The sequence below is a fragment of the Diaphorina citri genome, unplaced genomic scaffold (assembly GCF_000475195.1).
Source record: "Diaphorina citri unplaced genomic scaffold, Diaci psyllid genome assembly version 1.1 scaffold194, whole genome shotgun sequence".
In the NCBI taxonomy this organism is placed as follows: domain Eukaryota; kingdom Metazoa; phylum Arthropoda; class Insecta; order Hemiptera; family Psyllidae; genus Diaphorina; species Diaphorina citri.
In genome coordinates this window covers 7,163-20,138 of record NW_007377631.1, presented here as the reverse complement: position 1 = coordinate 20,138, position 12,976 = coordinate 7,163, and the positions used below count along the sequence as shown (strand labels likewise).

Sequence of the window (12,976 nt, the reverse complement as noted above, 5' to 3'; positions counted from 1 at the left end):
CTTTTTTTTTTTTTTTTTTTTTTTTTTTTTTTTTTTTTTTTTTTTTTTTTTTTTTTTTTTTTTTGCTCAACTTTAAAACCTCACCTACATTAAGGTCTATAAGTAATTAAAGAGAATTTTATATCTATTCTTACTATTTTTCAGGGTGACTTTTACTTCATCGATGACGGACCATACTTGGACTCGCTGGAGCACGTCATAGATCACTACATAGCATGTCCCGATGGTCTCCCTACAACGCTACAAGTGCCAGTACCTCCCCTGCCTAAACCACCCCTGCCAGAACTACCACCCTCCCTTTTCAATAGGGTAAGTCAGTGACAGTGTCTGAAAGGAAATAGTCAGCCTAGCTACTACCTTTGAGGGTAGCGTGCCTGCTTTGTAAGCGCCAGGTCGCGAGTTCGATTCCCTCCTATTAATAAGTTCGGTTTGGCTTTCATATATCCTGTCATTCTTCTCTCTTCGATTTTGGGATGATAAGACATTGGAAGTTACAGTTCCTCTCATCAAACCTAAAAAAAGAGCTTGGAGAGCAAAATCAGCTCAGTGTCCTATTTTTTTTTTTTTTTTTTTTTTTTTTTTTTTTTTTTTTTTTTTTTTTTTTTTTTTTTTTTTTCTGCTCAACTTTAAAACCTCACCTACATTAAGGTCTATTATTAAAGAGAATTTTATACCTATTCTTACTATTTTTCAGGGTGACTTTTACTTCATCGATGACGGACCATACTTGGACTCGCTGGAGCACGTCATAGATCACTACATAGCATGTCCCGATGGTCTCCCTACAACGCTACAAGTGCCAGTACCTCCCCTGCCTAAACCACCCCTGCCAGAACTACCACCCTCCCTTTTCAATAGGGTAAGTCAGTGACAGTGTCTGAAAGGAAATAGTCAGTCAGCCTAGCTACTACCTTTGAGGGTAGCGTGCCTGCTTTGTTTCATATATCCTGTCATTCTTCTCTCTTCGATTTTGGGATGATAAGACATTGGAAATTACAGTTCCTCTCATCAAACCTAAAAAAAAGAGCTTGGAGAGCAAAATCAGCTGAGTGTCCTATCCAGATTTCAACCATACACGACATTGCTTAACTTCGTTAATATTGCTTAACTTCGTTAATCTATATAAAACTTGTTCATTCTTCAATCCTTCAAATCTTTTTGTATATCAGGGTTTCTCAACAACACTCCCCAACCGAAAGAAAATCAGCTGAGTGTCCTATCCAGATTTCAACCATACACGACATTGCTTAACTTCGTTAATCTGTATAAAACTTGTTTATTCTTCAATCCTTCAAATCTTTTTGTATATCAGGGTTTCTCAACAACACTCCCCAACCGAAAGAAAACTCCCCGAGTTCATTTGATCGGTGACAGACTGGGCAGTCCAAACAGAATAGATCTAAACGGTGGCAGTTCACTCAGGCCAGACTTTGGTAGTTCACCCCGACCAGACCTCAATGGGAACAGCCCCCTGAGGCCAGGGCTAAATAGAGACCCAGACTTCAATGGGAACAGCCCGCTGAGGTCAGACCCCCGACCAGACCTCAATGGGAACAGCCCCCTGAGGCCAGGGCTAAATAGAGACCCAGACTTCAATGGGAACAGCCCGCTGAGGTCAGGGCTAAACAGAGACCCAGAATTGATAGACACCAGTGCAACATTACCCTTGCCGGGGAAATTTAGGGCAGCCCAAAGGAGACTAAAGGGCAGTCCGAGTGAGCTTGGCATTCCAGAGATGTTACCCCCGTGCCCTGCCTTACCACCTACACCTGTAGATGGTGAGTAATTTTTTCTGTCTATTTGTTTCTCTGTTTCATTTTGAAAATTTCCTTACACGTTTCATGTGCTATCAAAGCATTGCTTATTAAGGAATGACCGTTTTTCCGAGGGTTAAAAAAACTAAAAAAAAAACTTCTCTATTGAGAAACTACCTACCTACTTGCATTCAAATCCTGACGAAGCGAAGGGAGCATAAAATCTTAATTTACCATTCAATAAGGTTTCCCTTTGTAGTTCAAATCAAATGACGTTGGTTTGTATGTTACGGTCACCTGCATTAATTTACCTAAACCAATAAAAACATTCATTTACCATTCTAAATCCTCTGTGTTCATATTTCAGACATTATTCCCGAAGAGAACATTATACTCAAGGACGGCCTGCTTGTCTTGCTAGTTCTGCTGGGGTTTCATTGTCCTGTGTGCGAGGTCTGATTGGAGCATTCAACGCCATGAGAACCTGAAACATTTAAAATACAAATCATGAATCTTTGTGGTAAAGCAGAGAGCTTCTTCACAACTTTAGAGGGTATCACAACATTACTAAGTGCCTCCTTTACTATTATTTTTCCGCCTACTCGTATCATCATTTTACCCTGATAATCCCGCCATTGGTCGCTACTCGATTATAGTAGCTACTCAATTGTCCTCACGAGGCTGAGTGCACCCCGAACTCCAAGCAGAGAGCCGAAAAAAATGGAGCAGTGATCAATTTTCCAGGGGTCAGTTTTCCGAAATGAAAATACACCTAATGATATCCCTCGGACCCAAGGCAGAGGTTACCGGCGAGAACGACCTGGTATTCTAGTGTTAAACCAGCTTATTCGCAAAGAAGAAAAGGACCCTTACCAGGACCACATCCTTGTGTCCGCCACTGGCTGCTTCGTGTAGGGGAACCCGGCCAGTCTTGGTATTTCTTAGCTGAACATTAGCCCCGCCTGCCGTGATGAGAATCCTCACTGTGCTGGGCAGATTACTTTGACACGCGTAATGCAGGGGGGTGTAACCTGATGGGGAGAAGGGGGTTATTTGGGCGATAGTTTGAAGAAAAAAAGACACACACACAATAGGACTGCTTGGAATGGACTGATAAGGAGTTTGAAGAGAAACAGCTATTTTGCAAAGAACTAATAAATTACTACAGTGGTACTTGCCAACCTAGTTAGCTTAGAAGTTAGTGTGTTTGCCTTGGTAAGCACTAGGTGGCGGGTTCGATTCCTGAGGAGGATTTTATCCTAAACAGATAAGGTTCGTTCTCAGAACGACTGGCTTTCTCCTATCCCGGCTTCCTTCTCTCTTTGCTTTCGGGACGATAATAGGTTAAGATCTTAGCAGTTACAGTTCCCTCTATCAAACAGTTTTGACTTGGCGGAGCGGAGGGCTACCGCGCTCCTTGAATATCTCACCTTCGGTATCTCGACAGTTGACATTGGCGTGGTTCAATATAAACATCTCGAGGATTTCATTGTGTCCTAATTGACTAGCCAGATGTACTACAGTTTGACCATCTTGGTTCTTAATATTTCAGGTTCTCATGGCGTTGAATGCTCCAATCAGACCTCGCACACAGGACAATGAAACCCCAGCAGAACTAGCAAGACAAGCAGGCCATCTGGAAGTAGAACGACTACTGAGTAAGTTACTAAACAAAATATGTAAAAAATGTAAATGCAGTTTCTTTGTGTTATTATGTCACAACTTTGGTGCTCACTGCGGCATTGTAGGATTTTTCCCAATACCTATCTCAATAATCCTAACATCCAATGTTTACCTACCATGTTGGCACCGGTCACTATGTGCATTTATATGCAATAGCTACTCATTTTCCTCACGAGGCTGAGTGGGCCCCGCAACATCCAGTCACGGAATCAATCATTTGCATGATACGAATTTCTTGACCCCGCCGGGAATCGAACCCGGGCCTCCCGCGTGCAAGGCGAGTGCAGTGACCACTGCGCCATGGGAGCTGACAGAGGAAGAAAATAGGATAACAGAAAACCAGCCGTCCCGAGAACTAACTGTTTAGGATAAAGTTCGCCACGTGCAGGAATCGAACCCGCGACCTAGGGCTTACGGATGGACAGTTGGACACGCTACCCTCGAAGCTACCTAACGGCCTAACGCAAACGGATCGACTTGACTGAACGTGTTTCAAGGCCTACTTTGCCTTATGGGGAAAATAAGTAGCTACCTATGCAAATCCAATGTTTACCTACCATGCTGGCACCGGTCGCTATGCGCATTTATATGCAATAGCTACTCATTTTCCTCACGAGGCTGAGTGGCCCCCGCAACATCCAGTCACGGAATCAATCATTTGGATGATACGAATTTCTTGACCCCGCCGGCAATCGAACCCGGGCCTCCCGCGTGCAAGGCGAGTGCAGTGACCACTGCGCCATGGGAGCTGACAGAGAAAGAAAATAGGATAACAGAAAACCAGCCGTCCCGAGAACTAACTAACTGTTTAGGATATAGTTCGCCACGTGCAGGAATCGAACCCGCGACCTAGGACTTACGGATGGACGCGCTACCCTCGAAGCTACCTAACGGCCTAACGCAAACGGATCGACTTGACTGAACGTGTTTTAAGGCTTACTTTGCCTTGTGAGGAAAATAAGTAGCTATGCCATTATTGTTTTATCCTCAAATAGGTGGTTCAAAATAACAAATTGATGATTTTTGTTCTTTCTGCTTACAAAGGAAGTGAGTGAATAAAAAGGTAAATTCTAATAAAAATATTTTCTTAAAATAAACGAAACTATTAACACTTGGCTGGTTCCTTTCCGCTTAGTGCTGTCCATATGTATTTGTAATTTGTGTTCAATTCCCTTTGCAGTTCAAATCAAATGACGTTGGTTTGTATGTTACGGTCACCTGCATTAATTTACCTAAACCAATAAAAACATTCATTTATCATTCTAAATCCTCTGTGTGCATATTTCAGACATTATTCCCGAAGAGAACATTATACTCAAGGATATTCTCGGGGAAGGAGAGTTCGGATCTGTGTATCGGGGGATTCTACAAAGCAAAGAAGGTTTTGAGGTAAGTGGTAACTTTGCAACAGCTTATGGGCCAGGAATATGTGAGTGTAAAAGAAGGCATACAAAATATTCCAACATCAAGTGTAACAAAAAATAATGAAATAATATTGAAAAAAAAAGATGTTTTGAGGTAAGTGGTAACTTTGCAACAGCTTATGGGCCAGGAATATGTGAGTGTAAAAGAAGGCATACAAAATATTCCAACATCAAATGTAACAAAAAATAATGAAATCATATTGAAAAAAAGATAAGTTTTTATTATTTCGTAGCAGTGAAGCAGCTGCTACATTGGACTCGTATGGTCTGTGTCGTAGCATGTCCATCCCGTAGTATGTCCCTCATGAGATGGGCGATAAAATACTTCAGGTCAATACGAGAACACCAAAGAGTACCCTGGTGAAATATTTGCAATCGTCATGTGCAATTTTTTGTTGGTGGGATTCCAACCCGGAACCTTTTGCATAACAGGCAGTGTTACCTCTTAGCTAACCGTGTCCTCTCAAAATTAACGTTAACCACATGTGTAAACTGTTTGTTTTTTATTATTATTATTTTTTTTTTTTTATAGATGTATATTTTTTACAACAAAGGTTACATACAAACGTTTGTTTTGTTGCAGACTGATGTAGCTGTTAAAACTCTGAGAAAGGAGTACATGTCTAGTAATAAGAATGACTTCCTGAGGGAGGCCAAACTCATGATGGGGCTCCGTCATCATTGTATAGTCAAACTGATCAACATTTCCATGGGTTCCACACTTCTGATGGTATGTAGATATCTCTTCCCCGGTCCTCCAAAATAGGTGATTTTCCCCTCAAGAGGTTTGATATTGGTAGAGGGAACCGTAACTGCCAAGGTCCTATTTTCCCGAAATGGAAGGGAGAATTAAGATAGGGTAAGAGAAAGATTCCATCCATCCATCATCATTGTATAGTCAAACTGATCAACATTTCCATGGGTTCCACACTTCTGATGGTATGTAGATATCTCTTCCCCGGTCCTCCAAAAGAGGTGATTTTCCCCTCAAGAGGTTTGATTTTGGTAGAGGGAACTATATCTGCCAAGGTCTTATTTTCCCGAAATGGAAGGGAGAAATAATTTAGGGTAAGAGAAAGATTCCATCCATTCAGATTACCCTGTCTGTATCTGGAATCAAACAGATAGGATGAAATCCTAATAGAAAGTAAAAAGATGCGTACCTATCTGTTTAGGATGAAATCCGCCCAAGGTGGAAATCGCTAACTCTTCGGGAGGGACGTAAGTTTTATCGGTCCCAGAGGAATGAATGTGTTGTTTTCAGCGGAAATGTTTCAATTTCAAAACTATAGGTTTTTAATTTTTTTACTATGACATTTATTTAATTCGATATTTTGTTTTCAGGTTCAGGAGTTGGTACCACTAGGCTCTATGCTGACCTATGTTCCATAAAATGTAATGTTATTACCAATCAAATATATAAGACCTTGTTTAGACTGCGAGAGTAAAGGGACTTTTCAGTCATATGCTGGTAGTATAAACAAGGTATATTCTATTCTATTCTATATCTTTTTAGGATGAAATCCGGTGAAAATCGCTAACTCTTCGGGAGGGACGTAAGTTTTATCGGTCCAAGAAGAATGAATGTGTTGTTTTCAGCGGACATGTTTCAATTTCAATACTATAGGTTTTTCAATTTTTTACTATGACATTTATTTAATTCGATTTTTTGTTTTCAGGTTCAGGAGTTGGTACCACTAGGTTCTATGTTGACCTACATCAAGCAAAATCCCGACAAAGTTGATCCTAACTATGAGTTCAAACTGTGGGCATCCCAAATAGCTCTAGGTGAGTAGAATATATGCCTTGTTAGTGATAGGTATTTCAATTTTTTACTATGACATTTATTTAATTCGATTTTTTGTTTTCAGGTTCAGGAGTTGGTACCACTAGGTTCTATGTTGACCTACATTAAGCAAAATCCCGACAAAGTTGATCCTAACTATGAGTTCAAACTGTGGGCATCCCAAATAGCTCTAGGTGAGTCGAATATATGCCTTGTTAGTGATAGGTATAGTAAGGTCTGGCTAGAGGACCCTAACAAGGAAGTAGACAGTAGACCAGCTTAGTCTGGCTGGGGGACCTTAAACAGGGAGTAATGTAAAAAAAAAACGAAAAAAATAGAGATTTGACAGAGGGAACTGAAACTGCTAAGGTCTTATCGTCCCGAAAAAGAAGAGGAGAAAGGAGAAGAGAAAGTCAGTCGTTCCTAGAACGAACATTAACTATTCAGGATAAAATCCACCCCGATGGAAGTCGAACCCGCGGCCTAGCGCCTACTAGGCAGACGGGCTACCAACCAAGCTAACCAGGGAGGGGGGGTGGCTATATCAAAAAAGAAAGCCAAATGTTTTTCTTTGCAGTCTAAAAATTTCAATTAATATTTTGTTTGCAGGTATGCAATATTTAGAAGATCAAAAGTTCGTTCATCGAGATCTGGCGGCCCGGAACATATTGCTCGCTTCCAGACATCAGGCCAAGATCAGTGACTTCGGATTATCACGAGCCGTCAACTCTGAACGGAACTACTATAAAGCCACACATGGCGGACGATGGCCCATCAAATGGTGAGTTTATTTTTTTATCTCCGTTGAGGATAAAATCCGCCCCAGGCGGGAATCGAACCCGCAAACTAGCGCTTACAAGGCAGACGCGCTACCCTAAGCCAACTAGGCTGGCTTAAAATAGTTGAATGAAGGAGGTGTGTTCTATATTTTATCCCAACTTTTTTTTAAATGTTTGATGGGTAGATAGAACTGTAATTGCTAAGGTCGTATCGTCCCCGAATTGAAAAGACCGTCAACTCTGAACGGAACTACTATAAAGCCACACATGGCGGACGATGGCCCATCAAATGGTGAGTTTATATTTTATCTCCGTTGAGCATAAAATCCGCCCCAGGCGGGAATCGAACCCGCAAACTAGCGCTTACAAGGCAGACGCGCTACCCTAAGCCAATTAGACTGGCTTAAAATAGTTGAATGAAGGAAGTGTGTTCTATATTTTATCCCAACTTTTTTTTAGATGTTTGATGGGTAGATAGAACTGTAATTGCTATGGTCGTATCGTCCCCGAATTGAAAAAGGGATAGGATAGGAGAAAGCCAGACGTACCGAGAATGTCCGAGAACGAACCTTCGGTACCGAGCGTTTACAACGTAGGCGCTCTACCTTCCAAGTAAAGTGCCATTTAATTAACGCAATAATATGGTTTGCCTGCAAATCTGGTTTTCAGTTTTTGCGACCTAACGGTTTGTCCGATTTTCGTGAAATTTGGAAGAACTGCTGAAAAGATTTTGGGTCTCTTATCATTAGATTACATTTTGCGACCAATAGGACATTCAAGGTCTCTTAGGAGCCTTTTTTTTTTAATTTATTTTATGAAGATTCTTATCTGAATAATTATTTTTAATAAATTTCCTTACCTGTTTTTGTATCTGGAAGTGGTAAGGTTGCTCTGCACACACCATGGTGAGCACAAAGCCCTTCCGGTCACTGAACCTGACTAGAAATGCACCGTCTTTGTTTCCTGCTCGCTTCAAAAGCGCCACCGCCTCCAAACGGTCCAATGTGCCATGGTACCAGTCCTTCTTATGGGACTTGGCTGGAGCGCTTTTGTAGTTCTCTGAAATATGGAGGTAGGGAAAATGGATAAAAAATTGTAAATACAAGTAGTGCTATATTTAGACTGTCCGCTTAAAACAAGTTGTTCCAATATAAGAAAAAATAATAATTACCATTTATTAATTACAAAAATTAGAAATTAGTATTATTTGACGCATGTGCTGGTAATGACATTATTTTTTCGGTGATTTTGAACACAAATACAAATACATATGGACAGCACTAAGCGGAAAGGAACCAGCCAAGTGTTAATAATTTCGTTTATTTTAAGAAAAATTTTTTATTCGAATTTACCTTTTTATTCACTCACTTCCTTTGTAAGCAGAAAGAACAAAAATCATCAATTTGTTATTTTGAATTTTGAACTACCTACTTGAGGATAAAACAATAATGACATAGGTAGCTACTTATTTTCCCCACAAGGCAAAGTAGACCTTAAAACACGTTCAGTCAAGTCGATCCGTTTGCGTTAGGCTGTTAGGTAGCTTCGAGGGTGGCGTGTCCATCCGTAAGCCCTAGGTCGCGGGTTCGATACCCTATCAAACTTCTTTTAAAAAGACTCGTGTTATCTTTGTCGCACAGATGTTGTTCATCATATTTTTCCCCTGTTCATGTTTTTCATTGCTTTCTTTCTAGATCTGACATTTTGGCTTGGAAAGTAATCTAAAAAAAATCTAAAGCATGATTTAGTTGTGGTGAAGCTGAGAGCTTCACAGCATTACTACGAGTAAGAGCCTCCTGTACTATTTCTGACATATCTATAATTTTTCTTTTAACTCTGTTAATGCCGCCACTGGTCGCTACTCGATTAAAGTAGCTACTCAATTGTCCTCACGAGGCTGAGTGCACCCCGAACTCTAAGCACAGAGCCGAAAAAAAAACCTCGGTCGAGCCGGGAATCGAACCCGAACCTCCTGCGTGCAAGCGTAGTGTGATACCCACTCGGCCACGGAGGTTGCTCTTTTGGCTTGGAAAGTATTCTCATCATATCGATTTGTCTCCTACAGGTCATTTCATTCATAGACCGAGGCGAGAGGTTGGCTCGTCCCGAGCAGTGTCCGCAGGAGATCTATCAGACTATGGAACAGTGCTGGGCGCTACAGCCCAGGGATCGACCCACGTTCTCTCAACTGGCAACCATCTTCTCGCTGGACTATACGAACCTTCAGGAGTTGGTACCGCTGACACATCTGAGTTAGACTGAAGAACACGTCAATTGTCATTCCGTATCACCGTGTATGAGGCCTGTCGCACATTGGAAGTGTAGTCGCACGAAGAAGAAGAAGAAGAAGAAGAAGAAGAAGAAGAAGAAGAAGAAGAAGAAGAAGAGGAAGAAAAAAAAAACGAACATAAAATAAACAGTGAAGAACAGCATTCATAATATAATAAACAAATAAACATTAAAACTTGTTTACGTATATGATGGATGAAATATTTTTTTTTTCTTTTTATTTATTCTCCTCTTCTTCTGCCACTTCTTTGAACTCCAAAATCTACTCCATATACAGGGTACCAATCTACTCGATATACAGGGTACCGCGTGAAAATGAAAAGACGTTCACGATAATAATGAAAATTACGAACAGTACCCAAGTAACCAAAATGGGATTATATCCGGGTAGAACCTACTTAGAAACCGGGTAGGAAATTACGAACAGTACCAAGTAACCAAAATGGGATTATATCCGGGTAGAACCTACTTAGAAACCGGGTAGGAAATTACGAACAGTACCAAGTAACCAAAATGGGATTATATCCGGGTAGAACCTACTTAGAAACCGGGTAGGAAATTACGAACAGTACCAAGTAACCAAAATGGGATTATATCCGGGTAGAACCTACTTAGAAACCGGGTAGGAAATTACGAACAGTACCAAGTAACCAAAATGGGATTATATCCGGGTAGAACCTACTTAGAAACCGGGTAGGAAATTACGAACAGTACCAAGTAACCAAAATGGGATTATATCCGGGTAGAACCTACTTAGAAACCGGGTAGGAAATTACGAACAGTACCAAGTAACCAAAATGGGATTATATCCGGGTAGAACCTACTTAGAAACCGGGTAGGAAATTACGAACAGTACCAAGTAACCAAAATGGGATTATATCCGGGTAGAACCTACTTAGAAACCGGGTAGGAAATTACGAACAGTACCAAGTAACCAAAATGGGATTATATCCGGGTAGAACCTACTTAGAAACCGGGTAGGAAATTACGAACAGTACCAAGTAACCAAAATGGGATTATATCCGGGTAGAACCTACTTAGAAACCGGGTAGGAAATTACGAACAGTACCAAGTAACCAAAATGGGATTATATCCGGGTAGAACCTACTTAGAAACCGGGTAGGAAATTACGAACAGTACCAAGTAAGTGTGTTCTATATTTTATCCCAACTTTTTTTTAGATGTTTGATGGGTAGATAGAACTGTAATTGCTATGGTCGTATCGTCCCCGAATTGAAAAAGGGATAGGATAGGAGAAAGCCAGACGTACCGAGAATGTCCGAGAACGAACCTTCGGTACCGAGCGTTTACAACGTAGGCGCTCTACCTTCCAAGTAAAGTGCCATTTAATTAACGCAATAATATGGTTTGCCTGCAAATCTGGTTTTCAGTTTTTGCCACCTAACGGTTTGTCCGATTTTCGTGAAATTTGGAAGAGCTGCTGAAAAGATTTTGGGTCCGTTCTTATGAGATTTTGGGTCTCTTATCATTAGATTACATTTTGCGACCAATCGGACATTCAATGTCTCTTAGGAGCCTTTTAGTCATTTCTACAAATCACAGAGCCAGTAAATAATATTTTTCATTTGCAGGTATGCTCCTGAGTCGTACAACTTCGGTAGATTCTCAAGTGCCAGCGATGTTTGGAGTTTTGGAATCACACTGTGGGAGATGTATTCCTTCGGGCAGCAACCCTATGGTGAAATGAAAGGTTCCGATGTAAGTACCGGTTTAGTGATATACCTAATTTTATACATATTTCCTTGACCCGTTTATTAGTTCTTTGTGAAGTAGCTGTTGCATTTTGCTCGTTAGTATGCCTGGAAGAGACTGACACAAGAAACGCGTACCCTATCAAACTTCTTTTAAAAAGACTCGTGTTATCTTTGTCGCACAGATGTTGTTCATCATATTTTTCCCCTGTTCATGTTTTTCATTGCTTTCTTTCTAGATCTGACATTTTGGCTTGGAAAGTAATCTAAAAAAAATCTAAAGCATGATTTAGTTGTGGTGAAGCTGAGAGCTTCACAGCATTACTACGAGTAAGAGCCTCCTGTACTATTTCTGACATATCTATAATTTTTCTTTTAACTCTGTTAATGCCGCCACTGGTCGCTACTCGATTAAAGTAGCTACTCAATTGTCCTCACGAGTCTTTTATTATTATCTTTTTCTTTTCTGTTTTTCACCCAAATCGGACGGTATGATGAAGGGGGGGGGTATACCACGATTCCGCGCATGTGCCCTGCGTAGAAAGTATCAGAGAAGAGTCGGGAGTCAAAGAGCGAGTTGAAAAAAGAGTAGTTCCTTTTACTGAGTAGCTCAGTTGGGATTCAATCCCAAAGATGAGTCAAAAGTCGCATCTCTACTTGAGCGAGTTGAAAAAAGAGTAGTTCCTTTTACTGAGTAGCTCAGTTGGGATTCAATCCCAAAGATGAGTCAAAAGTCGCATCTCTAGTTCATATGATTTGTGCAGATCTTACGAATTTTTCGTTTTCCAGGACATTTGTAATAGTAGACAATTGGGAAATAAAGGAGATATATTTTTTTTTTTGACCATTACTCTCCTGTTCCTCGAAATCAAGTTGAGACTTCACCATTTTCGGGGCGGTGTTCTCAAAAATTTGGGAACTGGTGCATTCAACGTGCTATCGCCTCTATAGCTTACCTTATTGATGGGTAAAATGAAAGAAAAAGAAAACGAGAGGTAATTTGAATATAAACATAATTATCTTTACTTTTTTAAAAATTATTTATTTTTTCGATTCAAATTTGAATCGTTTATTATTATCTTTTTCTTCGTCGAAAAAACACTCGTACCGGGCCTAAGGCAGGTGAAAAACAGAAAAGAAAAAGATAATAATAAAAGATTCAAATTTGAATCGTTTATTATTATCTTTTTCTTCGTCGAAAAAACACTCGTACCGGGCCTAAGGCAGGTGAAAAACAGAAAAGAAAAAGATAATAATAAAAGATTCAAATTTGAATCGTTTATTATTATCTTTTTCTTCGTCGAAAAAACACTCGTACCGGGCCTAAGGCAGGTGAAAAACAGAAAAGAAAAAGATAATAATAAAAGATTCAAATTTGAATCGTTTATTATTATCTTTTTCTTCGTCGAAAAAACACTCGTACCGGGCCTAAGGCAGGCGAAAAACAGAAAAGAAAAAGATAATAATAAACGATTCAAATTTGAATCGTTTATTATTATCTTTTTCTTCGTCGAAAAAACACTCGTACCGGGCCTAAGGCAGGTGAAAA

The 12,976-nt window shown here is 40.2% G+C and overlaps 1 protein-coding gene and 1 long non-coding RNA gene across 2 annotated transcripts in view; both read left to right on the top strand.

The window, feature by feature from the left end:
* LOC103505776 (tyrosine-protein kinase Shark) overlaps nt 1-11,759 on the top strand; it is a 21,205-nt gene extending 9,446 nt beyond the window's left edge. Inside the window, exons 10-19 of the mRNA XM_008470139.3 lie at nt 145-309; nt 695-859; nt 1,313-1,524; nt 1,615-1,778; nt 4,726-4,826; nt 5,445-5,591; nt 6,541-6,649; nt 7,257-7,428; nt 11,308-11,434; nt 11,667-11,759. Coding sequence (XP_008468361.1) covers nt 145-309; nt 695-859; nt 1,313-1,524; nt 1,615-1,778; nt 4,726-4,826; nt 5,445-5,591; nt 6,541-6,649; nt 7,257-7,428; nt 11,308-11,434; nt 11,667-11,672 — 1,368 coding nt within the window. The 3' untranslated portion in view covers nt 11,673-11,759. The remainder of the gene's footprint in view (nt 1-144; nt 310-694; nt 860-1,312; nt 1,525-1,614; nt 1,779-4,725; nt 4,827-5,444; nt 5,592-6,540; nt 6,650-7,256; nt 7,429-11,307; nt 11,435-11,666) is intronic.
* On the top strand, nt 9,095-9,828 carry LOC113465989. Its single transcript, XR_003390546.1, has 2 exons — nt 9,095-9,211; nt 9,492-9,828. It is a non-coding gene; the product is annotated as an uncharacterized LOC113465989 (long non-coding RNA).
* Nucleotides 11,760-12,976: the final 1,217 nt, after the last annotated feature.